At 47.5% G+C, this 23,863-nt stretch overlaps 1 protein-coding gene across 1 annotated transcript in view; it reads left to right on the plus strand.

Moving 5' to 3' along the window:
• Positions 1–23,863, plus strand: part of DOCK1 (dedicator of cytokinesis 1) — a 495,500-nt gene that overhangs the window by 83,743 nt on the left and 387,894 nt on the right. Inside the window, exons 8-10 of the mRNA XM_073546335.1 lie at positions 8,932–9,086; positions 14,144–14,225; positions 16,558–16,693. Of these exons, the coding sequence (XP_073402436.1) occupies positions 8,932–9,086; positions 14,144–14,225; positions 16,558–16,693 (373 nt within the window). The remainder of the gene's footprint in view (positions 1–8,931; positions 9,087–14,143; positions 14,226–16,557; positions 16,694–23,863) is intronic.

Consider the following 23,863-nt stretch of genomic DNA (forward strand, 5'->3'; position numbering starts at 1 on the left):
ATAGGTGTGATGACGCTGTTGAATATCTTGAGCCAGACTCTCACCGGTGGTTTGAGGTGGTACATTTGTCTTCTGATGGCATAGAAGGTTCTGCATGCTTTCCCTTTCAGGGTCTCTGCTGCTTGCTTGAGGCTCCCGGTTTGGCTTAGCTCCAGACCGAGGTAGGTATAGCTGCTTGTCTTCTCTAGCGTGGCACCATTTAGTGTGAGGGAGGAAGTGGAGGTTTCTTTAGAACTCCTCTTTTGAAACACCATGACTTTGGTCTTCTTTTGGTTGATGGGCAGCGCCCATGTGGTGCTGAATGTTTCCAGCACGGCCAAGCTATCTTGGAGGCCTCTCTCGGTTGGGGAAAGCAGCAGGAGGTCATCTGCATACAGCAGGATCTTCACCTCTCGGTCGTGCAGGCTGAGACCTGGGGCAGAGGAGAATTCCAGGGCCGCTGCCAGTCCATTTATGTAGATGTTAAATAGAGTTGGGCTCAGGCTGCATCCCTGTCTTACCCCACGGCACTGCCGGAAGAAGGCCGTCCTCTTTCCATTCACCTTCACGCTGCACCGATTCTCAGTGTATGAGCTCTTGATGACGTCGTAGGTTCTGCCACCTATTCCGCTCTCCAGGAGTTTCAGGAATAGACCTGGGTGCCACACTGAGTCAAAGGCCTTCTTGAAGTCCACAAAACATGCAAATATTTTCCCCTGTTTTTTCCTATGGATGTGGGTCTTGATGAGGCTTTGCAGGGTGTAGATGTGATCCGTGGTGCGATGGTTTGGCATGAACCCAGCTTGGCTTCTGCTGAGGGTGTCCCGCTGGGTGAGGAAGGTGATGATCCTTTTGTTAATAATGCTGTTAAATAGTTTTCCCAGAATGCTGTTAACACATATTCCTCTGTAGTTTGCTGGATCATATCTGTCTCCATTCTTGTAGATGGGCGTTATGAGACCTTGATTCCAGCTTTTTGGGAAGTAGCCAGCACTCAGGATGTGGGTGAATAGTTTTGCCAGTGCTGCATGTATATCTGGGGAACTGAATTTGATCATCTCTGGCAGGATGCCGTCACTGCCCGCGGCCTTCTTGCATTTCGTAAATTTGATACTGTCTTTTATTTCCAGCACACTGATTGGTATGTCCAGAGGATTTTGGAAGTCTTTGATTGTCTCCTCCATGTCTCTGAGTTTAGTGGTTAGGTGCTTCTGTTCTGGGGTTAGGTCTTCTTCTGGTATGTTCTTGTAGAGGCCTTTGAAGTAGCTGTGCCAGATGTTGCCATTTTGGATGTGGAGGGTGCTCTGCTTGGGCTTTGTGCCGATATGATTCCAGGTCTCCCAGAATGAGTTGTCCTGGAGGGAGTCCTCAAGCTTCTGTAGTTCTTGGCAGATATGCCTCTGTTTTTTCTCCCTGAGAGTGCGTTTGTATTGCCTCTGTAGGATGTCATGGGCCGCTCTTAGGTCCCTGTTTGGATCTCTGTGCTTTTGGTTTGAGGCTACCCTTAGGGAGTTGCGTAGTGACTTACATTCTTTGTCAAACCATTTTTGGCCTTGTTTATTTGTTGGTTTCTGGGGGTTGGTTCTTCTGATGCCTGCTAGCTCTGCCATGGTGTATAGGATGTTGTTAAAGTCATTCACTGCCCCGTTGACCCCTTGCTGGTTTGATGCGTAACTACTTGTGTTGAAATTTACAAGTAGCTCTTGGATCTCGGTTCTGTTAGTCATGTTGGTGTATTCAGTGGATAACTGTTTGGGCCACTTGTAGGATGGTGGCAGGTTGTGTAGACTGGTCAGGTGTGGCTTTTCTATGGGTTGTTTGTCCGTGGATCTCATGTACAGCAGTGTCTGGTTGTGGTCTGACAGGTGGGTTTCAGGGGTGACTATGAAGGCATTTGTTTGCTGGGTCTATGTCCGTTATTGCGTAATCCACCACACTGCTGCCCAAGTGGGAGTTTAGTGTAAATCTCCCTAGTGAGTCCCCCCTGATGCGTCCATTCACTATATACAGCCCCAAGCTCCGGCACAGGTTCAGCAAGGTTCTGCCGCTTTTATTCACCACTCTGTCATAGCTGTTTCTTGCGGCCTGTACTGAGTCATTATAGAAGGATCCATCTCCCATTACATATGTGTTTCCGTCAGGTGACATGTAGTCCTTCTCTGTACCCGTCCTGGCATTGAGGTCTCCGCAGAGGAGCACTCTGCCCATGGACTGGAATTGGGCTGCCTCTCTCTGTATGACCTCATAGATGTCCGGCTTATAGTATGGGGATTCTGATGGAGGGATGTAGGCTGCGCAGAGGTAGATGTCCTGCTGAGAGGTGAGGATGGTGCTGCTTATCCTCATCCAGATATGGCTTTCTCCTCTTTTTACTGCCTTGATGTGCTCTTTGATTTCCTCCTTGTACCATATTAGTATGCCCCCTGAACAACGGCCCTGTTTGATGTTCTTGTTTTTCTGGGCAGAGAGAGAAAATTCCCTGTATCCCATGGGTGTCAGGGATTCCTCCTCTGCCCGGGCCCATGTCTCCAGAAGGATCTGGATGTCAATGTTCTTTAGCTTTTGCTTGAAGTCTGGATCATTTGTCTTGGACCCAAAGGCTGAGGCATTCAGTCCTTGAATGTTCCAGCTGCTGATAACTAAGGATGTCATATTTGGTCGATATACCTTATAATGAAGAAAGATTCTCATAGGACGTAACACGTTCTTGTGGTGGGTTTGGGTGGCATATTTTAAGGGTGTCCCATGAGTTGGCTGCATAGTGTGCTGAGCAATGTCCTTATTTCAGCCATGTTGCTGTTCTCTGTTGCTCTGTGTTGCCATTGTGGGGCATGTTGTCTCCTGTGCCCTGTCTGTGGACTCTCATTGGGGATCGCTGTGCATTGCCATTGTGGGGCATGTTGTCTCCTTTGCCCTCTCTGTGGATTCTCTCCAGGGATCGCTGTGGTTTGCCATCTGTTTGGTGGGCGTGTTGCTTGTAGTCTCAGAGGTCTGTTTAGAACCATGTCCTTTAGCTCTTTTGCTAGATTGCTGACCCCTTGTTTATTGAGGTGTTTGTCGTCGTATAGGTGACGGAGCGTTATTCTGGGGTGGCTTGCCAGCTGTATATTTGGTGTTGAGGCGATACTGGCAGCCAGCTCTTGAGTTGATTTGCTGGATTACCTCTTGGTTTATTTCTTTCCTTGGAAGCAGGGCAGACAGGATTATTTTGGTTCCGGGGAATTTTTGCTGGGCTGCTATTGCGAGTTTTGTTAGGTCCTGAGTGACTGTCTCTTGTTGGATATCGTTTGTGCCAGTGTGTAGTATGAGGTGTGTGGGCTCTGTGAAGTATGGATTACTGATCACCATCTCTGCTTGTGGGATTGTTGAACAGCGGATTTTTGTGACTTGTGCCCCTGGGAACAGTCTCTTAGTGTCCAGGTATTTTCCATTAGAGTCTATTATTAGGACGATGTCGGGGATCGGTGCTCTATTTGGGTCATTTGCTGTTTGTGCATCGTTTGGTCCTTGGGTGATGGTTGTCTTTGACTGCTGTGGTGTTGGGGCTGTATTTTTGTTGCAGGGAATGAGGGCACAGTTTTCCTCTGTAGGATGTTGGTTGCTCTGGTTTGCTGTATGGGAGTCTGCTGTATTTTTATTGCTGAGGTTGTTTCAGTCTGGTCGGGGCTGTCGCCGGTCTGTGATATGTCAGGCATCGGGGTAGTTGCTGCATGCGTGGGTTTTGGGGTGTTCATTATACTTTGAGGTGCTATGTCCATGTTTTGTTGCAGATTTGATGATTTTAGCAATGATATTTCTTCTTTGAGAGTTGAGTTTTCTTCCTGCAGTTTTTTAAGTGACATTTGCATTTCACACAAGTCTATTTTCAACCTCAATAGTTCGTCCTTCAGTTGTTCATTTGCATTTTTCTCACCTTGGCTTCTTTGTAAATCCTCTTTGAATTGAGTAAACTCACTTTCTAATCTGGACAGGCAGTCTCTGAGAATATCCATGGGGGGTTGTGATGTAGATGTGGTGGGTGCACAGCTTGGGACCCTGTCTGCTGTAATCTGAGATGGAATGGTTATGCCTCTTCTCAAGGTTTGTACCTGGGTCCTAATGTGACTGAATTGTTGTAAAAATTCCTCCAGTTTTTGTTTTGTTCCTTGCACCATGATAGTTCCATTATTATAAATGTTTATGGAGAGATTAAAAGTCTCGGGGTCCTCCTCATCCTGTACTCTAATTTGTTTGCCCCTGCTAATGCCCCGTGTTTTGACGTTCTTGTAATGGTTTCTGAGAGTCTGGTCCCAGGCTTCATGGTGCCCTGAGTAGAATAACACATTTGTTTTTTCTCCCTGTTCATTAACGTCTATTAGTACTGTCTCTGGAGTTTTTTTTGATGTTGGCCAGTTTTATTGCCTTAGGGTACTGTTACACGTAGCGACTCACCAGCGATCCCGACCAGCGATATGACGCGGTCAGGATCGCTGGTGAATCGCTGGGTGGTCGCTAGTGAGCTGCCACACAGGCAAATCTCACCAGCGACATCGCAGGGGATGGGGATCGCTTCTTACCTGTCAGACGCGGCGATCCTGCGTCCTCCCGCCCGGCTCCACACGTCGCTCGTCGGCGCCACAGGAAGCCCAGCAGGAAGTGACCGACGAGGAATGATCCAGCAGCTTCTCGCGCGATCAGCGATAACCAGCGGGGGAGCCGGTCGGAGGTAAGTATCACATGTAGCGATATCGCTAGTAATATCGCTGCAACGTCACAAAATCGGTGACTTTACAGCGATATTGCTAGCGATATCGCAGTGTGTAACGGGGGCTTTACTGGCTGCCTTGGATCTAGCATTCTCAGGGAAGGCTATCACTAATGTGTCAGGCCCCATGTCTCTCTCCATGCTTACAGTGCAATTCCTATATTGTTTCAATTTAAAAGTCTTTTATATTTTCCAATATTTTCTAATGCTTAATATACAGTCTATTGTTCTCTTAGCAGTGTATTGGCGTGAAGCCCTTACCTTGGGGATGCACTGAGCATTGGTGGTTTTCTGCTTGCTTGATTTCCAGTGGCTGAGCTGTTCCTGCTTTTTATCCTTGTATCTTGTATCCTGATTTTTCTTGTCTTGGCTTAAAATCCTTAAAATCTTTTTCCGGTGTGCTTAGTATGTCATCATGTCTGTGAATTTCTGGGGTATGTCCTCCAATCTTCTCATTATAAGGTATAAAACTTGGATTTGATCAGGAGCTCATCTTTACAGTGTCCTGCTCCTGCAGTCGCTATCTCTCGCTATCTCTCGCTATCTCTCGCTATCTCTCGCTATCTCTCGCTATCTCTCGCGCTATCTCTCTCTCTCTCGCTCTCGCGCTATCTCTCTCTCTCGCGCTATCTCTCTCTCTCTCGCGCTATCTCTCTCTCTCTCGCGCTATCTCTCTCTCTCTCGCGCTATCTCTCTCTCTCTCGCGCTATCTCTCTCTCTCTCGCGCTATCTCTCTCTCTCTCGCGCTATCTCTCTCTCTCTCGCGCTATCTCTCTCTCTCTCGCGCTATCTCTCTCTCTCTCGCGCTATCTCTCTCTCTCTCGCGCTATCTCTCTCTCTCTCGCGCTATCTCTCTCTCTCTCGCGCTATCTCTCTCTCTCTCGCGCTATCTCTCTCTCTCTCGCGCTATCTCTCTCTCTCTCGCGCTATCTCTCTCTCTCTCGCGCTATCTCTCTCTCTCTCGCGCTATCTCTCTCTCTCTCGCGCTATCTCTCTCTCTCTCGCGCTATCTCTCTCTCTCTCGCGCTATCTCTCTCTCTCTCTCGCTATCTCTCTCTCTCTCTCGCGCTATCTCTCTCTCTCTCTCGCGCTATCTCTCTCTCTCTCTCGCGCTATCTCTCTCTCTCTCTCGCGCTATCTCTCTCTCTCTCTCGCGCTATCTCTCTCTCTCTCTCGCGCTATCTCTCTCTCTCTCTCGCGCTATCTCTCTCTCTCTCTCGCGCTATCTCTCTCTCTCTCGCGCTATCTCTCTCTCTCTCTCTCGCGCTATCTCTCTCTCTCGCGCTATCTCTCTCTCTCGCGCTATCTCTCTCTCTCTCTCGCGCTATCTCTCTCTCTCTCTCGCGCTATCTCTCTCTCTCTCTCGCGCTATCTCTCTCGCGCTATCTCTCTCGCGCTATCTCTCTCGCGCTATCTCTCTCTCTCTCTCTCTCTCGCGCTATCTCTCTCGCGCTATCTCTCTCTCTCTCTCGCGCTATCTCTCTCTCTCTCTCGCGCTATCTCTCTCTCTCTCTCGCGCGCTATCTCTCTCTCTCTCTCGCGCGCTATCTCTCTCTCTCTCGCGCGCTATCTCTCTCTCTCTCTCGCGCGCTATCTCTCTCTCTCTCTCGCGCGCTATCTCTCTCTCTCTCTCGCGCGCTATCTCTCTCTCTCTCTCGCGCGCTATCTCTCTCTCTCTCTCGCGCGCTATCTCTCTCTCTCTCTCGCGCGCTATCTCTCTCTCTCTCTCGCGCGCTATCTCTCTCTCTCTCTCGCGCGCTATCTCTCTCTCTCTCTCGCGCGCTATCTCTCTCTCTCTCTCGCGCGCTATCTCTCTCTCTCTCTCGCGCGCTATCTCTCTCTCTCTCTCGCGCGCTATCTCTCTCTCTCTCTCGCGCGCTATCTCTCTCTCTCTCTCGCGCGCTATCTCTCTCTCTCTCTCGCGCGCTATCTCTCTCTCTCTCGCGCGCTATCTCTCTCTCTCTCGCGCGCTATCTCTCTCTCTCTCTCGCGCGCTATCTCTCTCTCTCTCGCGCGCTATCTCTCTCTCTCTCTCGCGCGCTATCTCTCTCTCTCTCTCGCGCGCTATCTCTCTCTCTCTCTCGCGCGCTATCTCTCTCTCTCTCTCGCGCTATCTCTCTCTCTCTCTCGCGCTATCTCTCTCTCTCTCTCTTGCGCTATCTCTCTCTCTCTCTCTTGCGCTATCTCTCTATCCTTCCACAATCTGCACAGCCCAAACCGCTCAAGAATCTGCATCAATTCCGCTGGACAAAGGATAGTAAACCGCAGGAAAACTGCATGCTGTTTCTGCCAAGCAATGCGGATTTTTATGCAGAAAAAATCCACAACGTGTGCACACACCCTAATTGAAAAGTGGGCAGAAAAAAAGCCTTTACTTACACAAATTGTGAGGCTTGTTTTGAGTTTGCCAAAAGACATGTGGGATACTCTTCAAACTTATTGAGGAAGGTGTTATGGTCAGATGAGACCAAAATTGAACTTTTTTCCCACCAAGGTAAATGCTATGTCTGGCTCCAAACCTACACAGCTCATCACTCCAAGAGCACAATCCACACAGTGAAACATGGTGATGGCAATATCATGTCAATGATCCAAGTCGAGGGGATAATGGATTGTGTGAAATACAGGGCTATTCTTGAGCAAAACCGGTTTGTCTGTCAGTGATTTCAGACCTGGGACGGAGGTTCACTTTCCAACAAGACTATGACCCAAAGCGTACACTCAAGTGGTTTAAGGGGGATATCTATCCTGAAAGAGCTGAAACAGTTTTGTCTTGAGTAATGGGTAAAAATCCCAATGGCAATGGGAAGCTGATGGAGACTTATCAAAAGAGACTTGCAGCTGTAATTGCAACAAAAAAAGGTTCTACAAAGTACTGACTATGGGGGGGGGGGTGAATAGTTAGGCATGCTGACGTTTTCAGTTATGTTTTCCTTTTTATTGTTTGCTTCACAATAAAAAGAAAATCAAATGTTCACAGTTATAGGAATGTTCTTTACATGAACTTCTGCAAGCCCTCAAAAAACAACTGTGAAATTCCAGGTTGTGAAGTAGCAAAACACGAAAACTGCCAACGGAGTGAATATTTTCGCAAGGCACTGTATATACTTAAAAAAGGCAAGTGTGAATCTGGCCTAAACATCACTTGGACATTTTGGCCCATTCACTGGCACCAAATTCTATGAAGTGATGCAATGTATACCTGGCTGGCAGCTTGTGATATAGATTGGTAAAGAAGACAGGGGCTGCTTGGACATCCATGGCTGTGCCTAAGGTTCCTATGCAGAGCACAACAGCAATGATGAGGTTGTCATCTGCTGCTTTGCTCAGTATGATGACTTAATCTCACTCACTACCTATGCCAAGCGCTGATGTCAAACTCCTTTCGACTGCAGCACTCTGAATAGGCAGCGAGAGAGGTGACAAAGGCTGAAAAATTGAAGAAGAAACTTGCGGCACTCATCTGTTAATGCAATGCGATTTATTCCAAGAGACTGCAGGAATACAGGATAGACGGCGCTGAATCCCTCAGGCCAATGTCGTTTGGGGTGAACATACACCTAGGTTTAGATCGCTAAATGGAAAACATAAAGATGCAATGCAATATTTTTGGCCATTGCTGCAAATCTTTCTCAATTCTAGATATTCCTTCAATTTATAATACTTTTTTTTTTTTTTTTTTTAAGGGTTTGTCCAGGCTTGTTGATGAAGCCTGCAGTCACTCTTACTGCAGACTTCTGAATCCTGACATTGCATGCACTGTGCACTGTCAGGATTCTCCAGGGTCGGCGCTTTGAGCTGGTGATTATGTGACCATAAGTTTGCATACTTCTGGCCACATTCCACTTGTACTGAGCGACGCTGCGCACATCTAGTCAGCACATGACCGCATGTATGCCAATTGCATACTTGCAGCTACACAACCCCTCGCTCTCTGCACCGTAGGATCCTGACAGCCGCAGTGTGCGCACTGTGAGAATTCACAAGTCTGCAGTTGCTCCATGTGACTGCAGACTTTAACCCCTGTAAGCCTAGACAGCCCTTTTAATAAATAGGAATCTGCAATGACCATCCAGACAAAAAAAGAAAAATTACACATTTTACCTGAATTGACAGTCGTAATGTTTATTAACTGCAATGTAAGTATTTCATTGTGTTTATTTTCGTAATTTATTTCTTTATTCTTTTTGTATTTGTCATATATTTAGTCCCAAAAGCAGAATGACATCAACAGACAAGCGAAGTTTGCAGCCACGCCGTCTTTTGCATTGTTTGTCAATTTAAAAAATGTGGTTTGCAAAATCGGAGAGGACGCTGAAGTTTTAATGTCGCTCTATGACACCTTGGAGTCCAAGTTCATCAGGTAAGCGGCGCTCTTGGGGAATACGGAAAGGATGCAGCCGGTGAGTGGCTGCTAGTTGGCTACAGTGGAGAGACACAGCGGGTAGGTGACGAGCGCTGCTTAAGTCCCCTGACCACTGCAGACAATCACAGGCCACAGTGGACTTGCTGCCGGTCGAGCGGTGACCCCCCCCCCCCTTTCTGTGTAATATCCAAGGAGCTTGAAGGCAGAGACTATTAGGTGCGTAGCACATTTTAATTTTGCCCGGACAATCCCTTTAAGGGTCCCTTTCATTTTATAAAGTGATGACATGTCATCAGGAGATATCAATTTATGATCTAGTAGAATCTGATCCAGGGGACCTTCATCGATCCTGAAAATGAAGGGGCAGCAGCTCCATATACTTTTTGTGTTTATTTTTGGTTGTTTCGGTCAGTAAATGGAAACCTTTTTTTGCATTCGGAGGCTGAGGTGGCTGTACTGCCCTTGTTCTACTCACATGGCTTCAGTTTGTTACAATGTATTAGCGATGATGACATATTTCAGCCCGGAGGCCATGATAGAGAGGGAGAGATGTGTGTTGAGCTTCAAACCCGATTGCCTTGACTGATACATAGTAACAAATCGTCAATATGAGTAGGAGAAGGTCAGTAGAAGTTTTCAGCCTCTAAACATAACCAAGAGTGTTTCCATTAATTCACTGACCTTGATCTTGAAAATAGCAGATAAGTTAAGACACAAAGTAGTTTAGAAACTTTTTTTTTTTTTTTTTTTTATACTTTGATTAAAGGAAGCAGTAAAAAACACAGAAAATGCACATGAAATAAAGAAATATCCCAGCTATTCCTGCCTTGTTCTTTTTTCGGCTTACATTTGCAATGAAAACCTACAAAGAAATCTTCCCTCTGTCTTAACAGAAAAGCCACGTCCTCCCTCCTCACTGTCCTGTATGTGGCTGTAAGGCTACTTTCACACTTGCGTTTTTTTGCTGCGCGTTTTTTGCGTACACAAACGCATGAAAAAAACGCATCATGTGTTTGTGTGCGTTTTTTTGCGCATTTTGGTGCGTTTTTTTTAAAAAACTGCATGCGTTTACATTAAACGTTTTTTTGAAGCAAGGGCAAAATTGATCAAATTATTTAGTGGAAAAGGATTTTTTTTGTCTGATAAAATAGTGATTTTTCTGAACATAGAAGTTCATGAAAAAATACGTAATTACAAATGTAGCAAAAGTGGAAGGAGATGAATTGGGCATGAATAGTTTACATAAGGCTGCTTTCACACTAGCTTTTCCTGGAGCTGTGGAGGGATGCGCACGGCCGCCGTGAAGCTCCGCCCACGGCCGCACCTCCGGTCAACTCCGCCTATGGGCGCATGACGCTGCATGCGACCTGCGTACCCTATCTTTAGCATAGGGTACACAGTCCGTGTTCAGGTATGCGTTTGCCGGTGCTTGCATCCTTTTGACGGTGCGCCATCCTGCGCCAAACGCACCGTGCTGCATTTTGGTGCACATGGCGCACCGTCAAGATGACGCGTGCGCCGGCAAACTTATACCTGCGCACGGCCTGCATACCCAATGCTAAAGATAGGGTACACAGGTCGCATGCAGCGTCATGCGCCCATAGGCGGAGCTGACTGGAGGAGGTGCGGCCGTAGACGGAGCTTCACGGTGGCCGTGCGCATCCTTCCGCAGCTCCAGGAAACACTACTGTGAAAGTAGCCAAAGACATTGGCAGTGCATTTTGTAGAATGGACAGTGTTTACCATCAAACATTGGTCAGGGCCATTGAGTTGGTCAGGTATTGTTCAGTTTCATACATTGGTTAGGCAATGTTTAGTTTTACACATTGGTTGGCCATTGAAATGGGCTCAGGCAATTGTTTACTTTATCAAATCACTAATTTTATTAAAGGGAACCTGTCAGCAGTTTTGGCCGCTATAAGATGCGACTGCCTTTCAGGGCTGATATACAGCATTCTATAATGCTGTAGATAAGTGTCCGGTCCGACCTGAAAGATAAGAAAAATACATTTTATTATACTCACCAGGGGGGCGGTCCAATACAGTCCGTCCAATGGGTGTTGCAGGTCCGGGTCCGGCGCCTCCCATCTTCTTGCGACACCATCCTCCTTCTTGCTTCACCGCTCCCCGGCATCGTGCTCCTGCGCAGGCGTATTTCTCTGCCCTTTTGAAGGCAGAGCAGATTCCTGCAGTGCGCAGTCGCTGGGCCTCTCTGACCTTTCCCGGCGCCTGCGCACTGCAGTACTTTGCTCTGCCCTCAACAGGGCAGATATGTACGCCTGCGCAGAAGCGGTGAAGCTGGTGAAGCTACAGGAGGGCGGTGTCGAAAGAAGATGGGAGGCCCCGGACCTGTGACACCCATTGGACCGGACGATATTGGACCGCCCCCCCCAAGTGAGTATAATAAAACATATTTTTCTTATCTTTCAGGTCGGACCGGGGGCTTATCTACAGCATTATAGAATACTGTAGATAAGCCCTGAAAGGCAGCGGCCGTTTCTTATATCGGCCAAAACTGCTGACAGATGCACTTTAAACTGTACTAATTCGAGCTACCATTCTCATGTGAGGACATAAAGACATTTTGGTTTCAACTTGAGAAAATCACAAAAATAAATGGATTTCACATCGTGTTCTACGTGTTTTTGCAAAAAACTGATGGCAGTGTTTATTTTCTTTTTTCTGCTTTTGTGCACTAACTCATTGCTTTCTATGGGTGAAAAAAAATGCTGCAAAAGCGCTGAAAAGATATACACTGCAGTTTTCCAAAAAGCAGAAGTTTTCCAATTCAGTCAGGAATAAAAAAAAAAAACTATGGACGTGAAGAGATCTCTGAAATCTGATTTGCGGGTACTGTAAAAAGCTGCGTTTAATTTTGCATAAAAAAGCAGCAAAAAAGCAACATGTGAACACAGCCCAAGACAACCGGCTGCAGCAGGAGCCTCCCCTCTCTATGCTTGCAGAAAGCCAAAAAGCTTGTTCAATCTTCAGCTTTTCACCATTTGTAACCCTTAGATAGGAGTAGGAAATATAGTATATCAGCAGCAAGTTAATAGGCCTACTGACCCCCAGAGACCTTTTTTTTTAAATTTTTTTACATAAACTTTAACCACAGTAATAACATTGGGCTCTTAAAAGAAGCTTTTGTCTCCTAAACTATCCCCTCATCAAGACCAATGGGAAGATCACTGGTCCTGATGATTCAGAGCCATCCAGGACTTTAGTTTTTAGGATCTTTAGTAAAAAAAAAAACCAAAAAACAGGCAGGTAGTTGCTAACTACCTGCCTGTTCTACCCGACACTGGCACAGAGCTGTCATAAACCGCTCCTGACGGCGATTCAGCTGCTCCACTTTAACAGAGAAGCTCTTCCTCTTCCACTTCTCTGTCAGCAGGGCATGACTGCAGGTAACATGCTAATGGACAGCTGGCTCCCCGCAGTTATTCGGCAGGGTGCCAGCTGTCAATCAGCGTGACGTCAGCAGTCACACCCCATCGACTAAGTAGAGTGGAAGAGAAGCTGCTATTTTGTTGATGTGACATCAGAAGAAGCCGCTAAATCACTGGCAGAAGCGGTCTGTGACTACACTCAGCTGCCAGAGATCGGCTCTGGATGCAATAGACAGGTAGGTGGCAACTATCTGCCTGTTAGTTCTTAAGCCCATTGCAAAAAAAAAAAAATACAATAGTTGTCCCTGATAATCCCTTTAACTGGCAGTGTCTGTGCCTGGTTCTGTAGCTCAATGTTACATGATTTTACTGAGCCGCAGAACCAGGCACAGCCATAGCCAAACGTCTGACAACATTCCTAGCAATCACTGATCAGTCATCAATAAAGCAATGTTGTGAAAAAGTTTTACTTGTTCCTTTCGTGGGAAGTCCCATCCAAGAGTCTGGAAAAAAAATTATGTAAACCCCCCCCCGCCCCCGCCTCCGCCTTTTTAGCTTTTGAAAATTAATCAACTATAATTGAAAATTAATGAAGGGAAAAAGACTTCTGGAAACTTTTCCACAGTTCATAACTAGTTAATAAATCCCAATCACCAACTAGTAATTAAAGCAAGCATCCGAAATTAATGTCATTAGTTTAACGATCGCTTCCCATCTAATGCACTTTTGATTTTTTTTTTTGAGTAGAAAATCTAAAATGTAATTTTACAGTACGTACAAAAAAAAATATAGTAATTATTTTTCCATGTGCTCTGCATTACTAAAATGAAACATGGGATTAAGTTATGAACTATGGAAGCAGTGTGAAAGTTTCTCATCTAAATAAGAAAATGTATGGGGGAAAAAAGGAAAATGACGATGAGCATGAAATAGTAAGAAAAGTATCACCCGATGGCGGGGCGCGAGAGCAAAAATGTGTGATGGGGGCACACAGGCGTAGGGCGAGTCTATGGGTGGGTTGTAGGGTTGGAGTGGTGTTACAGTTCCACTGAATAAAAGTTTATCTCTATATATTAGAAAGTTATTTGAATGTTCAATATTTTTTATTATCAAATTATGTCCTGGTCTAAAAAATAAGTGCTGTACAAGTTTTTTTTTTTTTTTTTTTTTACCGAACGGGACATTACAGGAGAGCCGGCATTTCTCCTTTTTACTGGAAGTAGTTTATTGTGGGACCATCAAATCATTATCCAAAAGCAATTCCTGATTTTGGACAAAATGTGTCATAGCGACTTCTTTACTGTAAACCTCACCAGTGACCGGCACTACCGCCATTAATAATGTCACGAATGATAGACGGCGGAGAATTCATCACAGTGCTCATTAGCCGGGACCGTCGTTCTTAACGGATCGTTCAGAGAAACAAGGATCCCGACCTGCAGTTTCTCTACAGAGTGGATAATTGGGCTTTTTCGGTCCGTGTTTCGTTCCCATACTTCTCGTTATGGTGATTGGTAAAAATTTGGATCGCAGGGACGAAAATGTTGGGGCATGATACCGTGGCAGGGTCTTATTGTGATTATTATGATTTGTTTACTAAAGAATAATAATATGGAGATACATTTCCTTTGTTTTTTTTTAATGTACCACTTCACTTGTTTTCAGTGAAAACTACCTAGTGCGCTGGTCAAGTTCTGGCCTGCCGAAAGACATCGAGAGGCTACACAATCTGCGAGCCGTTTTCACAGTAAGTTATTATTAAATGTATTATAGCAAGATGTCCAGAAACTAATATAACGGATCTGTTTGCTTGGAAATAAAGGCTCTTCTAAGTCTCAAAGTAATAACCCTACTGTATCGGAAGAGATGTGGCTGACTTAAAGGGATTGTTCCCTACAGAAACCTTTCATTCATAGGTAGCTGCAAACAAACTGCGCCTTATTTACAGTCTGGGCCGCTGCCCCGTTTTCTGTTGGTTCGCAGCACTGACGTCATGTTGGCATTGCTGCAGCCAATCAGTCAGGTCACCATGTAGACAGCAGGAGCGCACTGATTGTCTGCAGTGCTGATGTCACATTGACAGCCCTGTAGACAAAGAAGACATCAGGGCAGTGGCAGGCATGGAGAGGATCTGTTATACTGTTTTTTAAAAGCGCTACCTTTGGGTATGTAAGAAAGTTTTCTGAGAGGTAACAACCCCTTTTCACATTGAAAAAAAATGTTAATCGTTACCCGGAGGTAAAAACAAACAATAGTTGCAGTGTCAGGCAGTAATCTCCATACTTTACTCCATTAGTTGATTTTTATGTTACTTACTGGATGTGAGGTGGGCGTGTGGGATGCTGTTGTCTTTTCTAGCGCTAATGTATGAGCTTAGCTTCATTTCTGTACTACTTGTACAACTCATGAGGGATTTCCTTTCATGTGATGATATTTTGTAAGACAGAAGAGGATGTGTTTAACTCCTGCCTTACTCCTGCAGAATCCATCATGGGTGCTCATACATAGCCTGTGTGATATCATCCCCTCCCTCTGCACACTGTAAAGCATATACCATCTTCCCTCCATGAAGACTAGGACGCTTTTTGCCCTCTCCACATTCTGATCAGCTCCCTACTGGTATATCTAAGGGGATGTGCACACAGCTTTTTTCAGATGGCCAAAATTGAAAATTTCTAGTGGAAAACTGCAGCAGAAAGCACTCCTCCTTCTATGGAGAGTTCTGGACAGTTTTCCAAGAGTTTTTGAAAGATTTTTTTTTTTTCCCCTGAAGCATTTTTTTGCAGTCTTTTGATGGGACTGCACCTAGTTTGAAGTGGATTCCATCAGGAGACACCTTTAAAGAAGTCCGAGCAAAGTAAAAGCTGGAACAACAATGAGCGCAATAGGGTCTTATCCAGTTTAAAGAGTAATAGTAAAAACAGGATTTGCTCACCTGATGGAGTTGTGACAGTCACAACCCCTGCGTTAGCTTATTTAAAAAGGCTGCTGCAGAGCCACCATAAATGAGAAGATGCAAACTTGTAAGGAAAGCTGATATAAATCCGCACTGCCAGAGGTTCAATATATAATGGGAAACCAAGATTGTTTGGATGTGATGTTTTTGTCAACACGCGTCGAGGTATTCATATCTCATCAGGACAAACCATCATTGTGGTTTGTCCTGATGAAGTATGAATACCTCAAAACGCATTGGCAAATAAAAACCACAGCCAAACAATCTTGGTCTTCCAAACCAACCTGCTTGAGAAAAACTTCTCAAAAACTGTGCACATACCCCATCCTTTTCTCAATAATATTTGGGTAATGGAGAAGAGAGACTTCAGAGTCAGGAGCAGAACAGCCAGCTAAGTACAGGAGTTGCACAGACTCTGCAGCAGCATAGTAGGAAAATGTTAAGGAAGATTATTTAGAAAGTTGCTCACTTTTGCAGTTAGAAAGCAAATTAACAAAAAAGAAAATCATGCAAAAGCGTCTCAGACCTTTAGGTAGTCTTGTGTTTTTATTATTTTCATAAAGACAATGGAGTGTACTAGAGATGAGCATATCGCTTCATGCATCCTTGGTCCACAGTCCAGGTCAGTTCTCTCTGGCCGTGGACAGGAACTACTCAAATTTATTACCCGTTGGCATCTCAGGCTTTGTTCAATTTGCCGGGCTAACAAAACGTCACTGCACAAATGACATCACACCAATACAGCGGTTCAAACGTTGCACCAGGGATCCAGCATGCGCCGGAAATTTGTGAAGCTCCTGTCCACAACTGGCCAGCACTGACCTGGACCGGGGTTGCGTGAATCGATCCACTTACGTCTAGACTCTACCCAAATAGATGTCTGTGTTTATAAAGTGCTTTATAAGGTTGCACCAGGTAACCAGCCTACTTATGAAATTTGTGTAGCTCCTGTCATTAGCTGGCAAGCACTGACCTGGACCGGGGTTCCGTGAAATGATCCACCTATCTCTAGACTCTACCCAAATTGATGTCGGTTTACAAAGTGCCGATGCAATTTTCGATCTGACTTATCTAAAGTCCTCACCTTCCCTTATTATTTCCTGCTTTTTCTTTTGACCTGCAGGACCTCGGAAGTAAAGACCTGAAAAGAGAAAAAATCAGCTTTGTGTGTCAGATAGTGAGGGTGGGACGGATGGAGTTAAGAGACAACAACACTAGGAAACTAACGTCAGGTCTTAGGAGGCCATTTGGCGTTGCAGGTAATTTTGTTTCAATGTAGTAATATATACATATATACAGTGGGGGAAATAAGTATTTGATCCCTTGCTGATTTAGTAATTTTGCCCACTGACAAAGACATGAACAGTCTATAATTTTAAGGGTAGGTTAATTTTAGATTGTAGATTGTAAGCTTGCGAGCAGGGACCTCACTCCTAATGTCACTGTTTGAATTGTCTTAACTTGTATTGAATTTATTGTCTGTACATGTCCCCGCTTAATTGTAAAGTGCTGCGGAATATGTTGGCGCTATATAAATAAAAATTATTATAAAATTATTATTATTAATTTTAATATTGAGAGATAGAAAATCAAAAATAACATCTAGAAAATCACATTGTAAACATTATTGGCAAACAAGACTTAATACTTGGTCGCAAAGCCTTGTGGGCATGCACAGCAGTCAGACGTTTTTGTAGTTGATGATGAGGTTTGCGCACATGTCAGGAGGAATTTTGGTCCATTCCTCTTTGCAGATCATCTCTAAATCATTAAGATTTTGAGGCTGTCGCTTGGCAGCTCGGAGCTTCATCTCCCTTCATAAGTTTTCTTTGGGATTAAGGTCTGGAGACTGGCTAGGCCACTCCATGATTAAATGTGCTTCTTTTTGAGCCACTCCTTTGTCGCCTTGGCTGTATGTTTTGGGCCATTATCTTGGTGAAAGACCCAGCCATGACCCATTTTTAATGTCCTGGCGGAGGGAAGGAGGTTGTCACTCAGGATTTTACGGTACATGGCTCCATCCATTCTCCCATTGATGCAGTGAAGTAGTCCTGTGCTCTTACCCTTAGCAGAGAAAAACCCCCAAAGCATGTTTCCACCTCCATGCTTGACAGTGGGGAAGGTGTTCTTTGGATCATAGGCAGCATTTCTCTTCCTCCAAACATGTCAAGTTGAGTTAATGCCAAAGAGCTCAATTTTTGTCTCATCTGACCACAGCACCTTCTCCCAATCACTCACAGAATCATCCAGGTGTTCATTGGCAAACTTCAGATGGGCCTGCACATGTGCCTCCTTGAGCAGGGAGACCTTGCGGGCACTGCAGGATTTTAAACCTTTATGGTGTAATGTGTTACCAATGGTTTTCTTGGTGACTGTGGTCCCAGCTGCCTTGAGCTCATTAACAAGTTTCCCCCGTGTATTTTTAGGCAGATCTCTCACCGTTCTCATGATCAAGGATACACCACGAGGTGAGATTACTCTGTCACCTCATTGGGGGATAAAGAACCATGGGTGTTATGCTGCTGTCCACTAGGAGGCGATACTATGCATAATCTGAAAAAGATTAACTATGGCTCCTCCTCTGCAGTATACACCCCTGGACGGCGTCAGCCTTCTCCAGTTTTTGCTTAGTGTCTGTGACTCTGACTCAGACAACGAAACGGAGAGGTCCGTGGTACCTTCTCCCCCTAGCAATACAGCGCTAGTTGAGGACATAATCTCTGCCATCCATCGGGTGCTGGAAATCTCAGAGCCAATCCCGGAAGTCCCAAAACATAAGATTTGTTTCGAAAGTGTTCAGAAACCACCTAAGGTCTTCCTTAATCAGCCACGCTCCCCAGTGGCAGCACGTATCCGCACTGCCGGGATTGCATCCAGAACCCTGGGTCAGAACCCCAGGGAGTCCCTACCAACGCTTCAGCGTCAGATCATAGAATCATAGAATCATAGAATCGTAGAGTTGGAAGGGACCTCCTGGGCCATCTGGTCCAACCCCCTGCTCAAAGCAGGATTCGCTAAATCATCCCAGTCAGATGTCTGTCCAGCCTCTGTTTGAAGACTTCCATTGAAGGAGAACTCACCACTTCTCGTGGCAGCCTGTTCCACTCATTGATCACTCTAACTGTCAAAAAGTTTTTTCTAATATCTAATCTGTGTCTCCTCCCATTCAGTTTCATCCCATTGCTTCTAGTCTTTCCTTGTGCAAATGAGAATAAAGTTGAGCCTTCTACAATGTGACAGCCCTTTAGATATTTGTAGACAGCAATTAAGTCTCCTCTCAGTCTTCTCTTTTGCAAACTAAACATTCCCAAATCCTGCAACCTTTCCTCATAAGACAGGGTTTGCCCAGACAGATACCACGCCGGAATGGGCTACTCTGATGTCACAGTCTATGACACAGTCCATAGATAACTTAACCGCCACATTGCTGCAAGCTCTGTAGGGTCGGGTCCCGGCTATGAACGTTACCCAGCAAACGGACAGCTTGTCTCAGGAACATGCTGCTTCCGACTCTCACAGACGTAAGCGGCCATGAATTTCAGAAGATACTTACTAAACAGTTATCGCAGCCTGAGAAAAAATTTGCCAATCGCAAATATTTGGAAAGATACACCCGAAGTGGACCCCCGGTATCTAGACTAGCAGCGCAGACCTTACTCTCTCTGCCAGACAGCTCAACCCTCAGGGACGCAGCAGACCGGCAAGTAGAACGCATGGCTCGTTCCATTTTCGAAGCAGCAGGGGCGGCAAAGGCCATCCTGGATTGGGCCAAAAAACCACATGAGGGTCTTCAAGTTCCAAATGCCGGGCTCTCGGACCAAGCGGTCCAGATAGCAGTGGTAGCAGACTACATGCTTCATGCAGCCCTAGACTCAGCAAGAGGTCTAGCGGGGATAGCTGCAAACGCCATTACGATTCGGCGTATCCTCTGGCTGCGAGAATGGAAAGCGGATGCGGCCTCAAAGAAGTCCCTCACGCATCTTCCGTACCTTACTGGAAGGCTCTTCGGCGAAAAGTTGGACACAATGATAGCCAATGCCACTGGGGGTAAGAGTACCTCTCTCCCTCAACTAAAACCGAAACGCACGTTTAAACGAAGAAACCAGACACGATTCCGATCCTTTCGGAATTCCTTGGGCTGGTCCGTCTTGCGCCCAGCGCAAAACCGTAACCGCTCTCCACGCAGGGACAACCCACGGACGGTGCAGAGACCGGACAGGACTTGGCAGTCGAAAGCAGGCCAAGCGAAACCCAAGGGAGGAAAACCTCAGAACTTCACTTCATCATGACTCACGAACTCCGGAAGACACCCCACCAGTAGGCGGGCGACTTTTACTCTTTCAGCAAGTCTGGCTGCCTATTACAGAAGACAGGTGGGTCAGGGAAATAGTGTCTTCCGGATACAAGATAGAGTTCACTTCCACTCCACCAAATCGGTTCTTCCTCTCTATTCCTCCAACACCATCAGACAAGGCTTGTGCCTTCCACCAAGCGGTCTCCTCTCTCCTTCAAGCAGGAGTCGTGATGCCGGTTCCCACAAACGAAAGATTCCGAGGGTTCTACTCCAATCTGTTCGTAGTTCCCAAGAAAGGAAGCAGCGTTCGGCCCATACTAGACCTAAAACAGCTCAACAAATACGTACGGGTCCGTAATTTCCGCATGGAGTCCCTCCGGTCCTTCATTGCGTCCATGGAGCAGGGAGAATATCTTGCTTCCATAGACATACAAGATGCATATCTGCACATACCAATTGCTCCCGCCCATCAAAGGTTTCTCAGGTTCGCGGTCAACCAAAACCACTACCAGTTTGTCGCCCTTCCGTTCGGACTCGCCACAGCTCCAAGAACGTTTACCAAAGTCATGGCAGCCACCATGGACGTTCTGCACTCAAGAGGCATTCTAGTCGTCCCGTACCTGGACGACCTCCTCATCAAGTCTTCCACCTTCAAAGACTGCGAAGTCAGTGTCTCAATCACAATAGACACACTGAGTCATCTGGGATGGTTAGTCAACCTACAGAAATCGTCGACTACCCCAAGTCAGACTCTAACCTTCCTGGGAATGAAGACACTGGCCATTCGGCTGAGAGTTCGTACACTCCTCCGCAGTCCTCCCCGATCTCTCAGGTTTGCCATGAGAGTCCTCGGCAGGATGGCAGCAGCAATAGAGGCAGTGCCATTTGCCCAGTTTCACCTCAGGCCTCTTCAACTAGCCATACTTAGATCTTGGGACAGGAATCCCTTCTCCCTCGACAGGGAGTCCCGGTTGACGTCGTCAACCAGGAGGTTCCTGCATTGGTGGATCAAGCCAACCTCGCTTGCATGGGGAAAACACTCTCTCAGGTCAATGGAAGATCCTGACTACCGATGCAAGCCTGACAGGCTGGGGGGCGGTGCACCTACATCACAGGGCACAAGGCAAGTGGTCACCAAGGGAAGCGACCTTGCCCATCAATGTCCTGGAAATCTGGGCCATCTTCCTGGCACTGAGAGTCTTTCATCACCTGTTTGCAGCCTCGCACATACGGATACAGTCGGACAATGCCACGGCTGTGGCATATGTGAATCACCAAGGCGGGACCCGCAGCGCCCAGGCGATGAGAGAAGTGGCACATATCCTCCACTGGGCGGAAGACACGAGGTCGGTACTCTCTGCGGTCCACATTCTGGGTGTAGAAAACTGGGAAGCCGACTTCCTCAGCAGGCAAGGAATGGACTCTCCATCCCGAGACTTTTTACCAGATCTGTCAATGCTGGGGAACCCCGGATGTGGACCTAATGGCATCCCATCTCAATACCAAGGTCTCCAATTTCATGGCCAGGACACACGACCCGCGGTCGCTCGGAGCGGATGCCCTGGTCCAGGACTGGTCCCAGTTCCAACTCCTGTACATTTCTCCTTCGTCTCATTGGGGGACACAGAGACTGTGGGTGTGTGCTTCTGCCGCCTGGAGGCCGACACTAAGTGTACAAAAAAAGAGTTAGCTCCTCCTCCGCCGCATACACCCTCGCCCCTAGGCCGGGCGTAACTCAGTTTTTGCTTAGTGTCTGATGGAGGCACACGCAGTCTGGAGTTCCAGACTAGATTTTTTTTTTTTTTTTTTTTTTCCCTTCCTTCTTTTCTATGAAGATAAGATAGGGGCGACGGATCCTATAGAGAGGATCCGATCTCCCCAAATCACCAACGGGCGACCACGTGTGAGTAACCCTCCACGTGTCCTCTCCCGCACCGAGGGACACTTCTGGGACTTTTTTCCAGACATCTATTTTTTAACAGAAAGAGGGGCAACGCGTCCTGATTAGAGGACTCGGTTTCCCCACAAACTTCATCAGGCGCGTGTGAGCAGAACCAGTGGTCAGCCTCCACGTTGTTCCTCTCCTACAGCAGCAGTGTATGGAGGCCCCGTCCACCCCTTGGTTGTGAGTCCAGGGGGTTGAATCGGAGGCGCAGGTAAGAGCGCCCAGGAGCGGGGGTTCCGGTACAGGGGAAGAGGCCGCGAGTAAAACCGACAGAGCCAGACCCCCCTCCCCCCCCCCCCCCCCTGCACGGCGAATAGTCCTGCTCACCTATTTAATATATGGGTCTGCTCCGGGAGCGCACCGCAAATTGGCGCTGGTGAGTATCGGTAGCCAGGGCGTTGCACCCGGGCTCCGCACGCCGCGTGTATCGGAGCGGGCCGCGGCCCCGCTGCAAGAGGAGCCGCGAGTATCGCGCGAGGCCGCGCGCCGACTTCCGGTGGTAGCCGGAAGTCCCGCCCGCTGACTTCCGGTGGTAGCCGGAAATCCCGCCCGCTGACGCGGCGGTGGCGGCGGCGAATGGACGTGCGATATAGGGCAGGAGGTCAGAGGACTTCCGCCCTAACACCTCGCATCCACGCAGGGGTACTGCGGACAGGAGCCGGTGGGTGAGTGTAACTCCGTGTGGAGAACCACGCTGCTTGTCAAGGAAGAGGTTACCCTCCTCCTCCTTCTACTCTGCCTTCAGCCTGTGCAAGTATGTCTGCCAAAGGGAAAGCTCACTCTTTCCTTTACGCGGTTTGCGTGTCCTGTGGGGTCAGGCTGCCAAAGGCACAGGCGGGTAAATATTGTGAAGCCTGTGAGTCGGAGCGCGCCCAGGAGCCCCCCACTGTTTCTGAACCCAGGGGTCAGGACCCCCCGGAATGGGCGGTGTCCTTATCGCAGTCTATGCTGTCCCTTACAAGGGCAATTGAATCCCTTCAGGGCCCGGGCAGGAACAGGGAGGGGGGTCTGCCAGCGGAAGAGAGCTCGTCCTCGTCTCAGGACCCTCCAACCATTAGAGGTCGCTCCAGTACCAGGCAAGCTCATATCAAGAGGGTTCGTTCCCCGTCGGCCGGACCCTCCGGGGCTTCGGCGGCGGGTATTAGGGCATCCCGTTCCCCGTCACTAAGCTCTGGGAGCGATCAGGATGAAGGAGAGGAGGAAGAGGCCTGGAATCTAGAGAGTCTGGGGTTCCAGGATTCGGTGGACAGTCTCATTGAGGCAGTCAACCAGACTTTAGAGATCGAGGACGATTTGCCCACAGCCTCAGGTCACAAGGTCTCTTTTAAGAAATCCAGGCGACCACATAGAAGATTTGCCACGCATCCGGAGTTTGAGGAGCTAGTCCAGAAACATAGAGATCACCCGGATAAGCGTTTTGCAATGCAAAAAGCGCTGCAGGCAAAGTATCCGTTTCCTCCTGAGCTCCATAAGGCTTGGGTAGAGTCGCCAGTAGTGGATCCTCCGGTGTCACGTTTAGCATCAAGATCGCTATTGTCGATACCCAGTGTTTCCTCTATAAAGGACCCAACTGATCGCCTCATGGACGGGCTTGCCCGCTCGGTATATGAGGCAGCAGGGTCGGCTCTGGCCCCCTCCTTTGCGGCGACTTGGGTGGCTAAGGCCATGGTTTCGTGGGGGGACGCTCTGTATAAGGCCCTCCAGGACAGGGATCTCCCCGCGGAGGTCTTAGAGGTGGCAAATCAGATGTCAGGAGCAAGTGATTATCTTGTCAGCGCCTCACTGGACGCGGCCGAGTGTTCGGCGGTGGCGGCGGCGAATGCGATCGCCATTAGGCGTGCATTATGGCTGAGACTGTGGAAAGCGGATTCTATCTCTAAAAAATCCTTAACCTCATTGCCGTTTCAGGGCAATCGACTGTTCGGTGAGAAGCTGGATAGGCTTATCTCAGAAGCCACAGGGGGGAAGAGTAGTTTCCTTCCGCAGCAGAGAAGTCGCCCGGCATTCAGGCAAACGCAAAGGCGTTTTCGACCCTTTCGTAGCCCCTGGGGGGGGACTTCGGCCAGGGCATACTCCTCCGCAAACGATGGCCAGAGTAGGGAAAGACAAGTCTCTTACAGGGCCAATCCGCTGGGTAGAGGCCGAGGCCATTTACCCAGAGCGAAGGGGGCCAAGCCCCAAAAACCTCCA

Source organism: Dendrobates tinctorius, unplaced genomic scaffold, assembly GCF_039654945.1.
Source record: "Dendrobates tinctorius isolate UK_male_01 unplaced genomic scaffold, ASM3965494v1 ptg000147l, whole genome shotgun sequence".
Classification (NCBI taxonomy): Eukaryota; Metazoa; Chordata; class Amphibia; order Anura; family Dendrobatidae; genus Dendrobates; species Dendrobates tinctorius.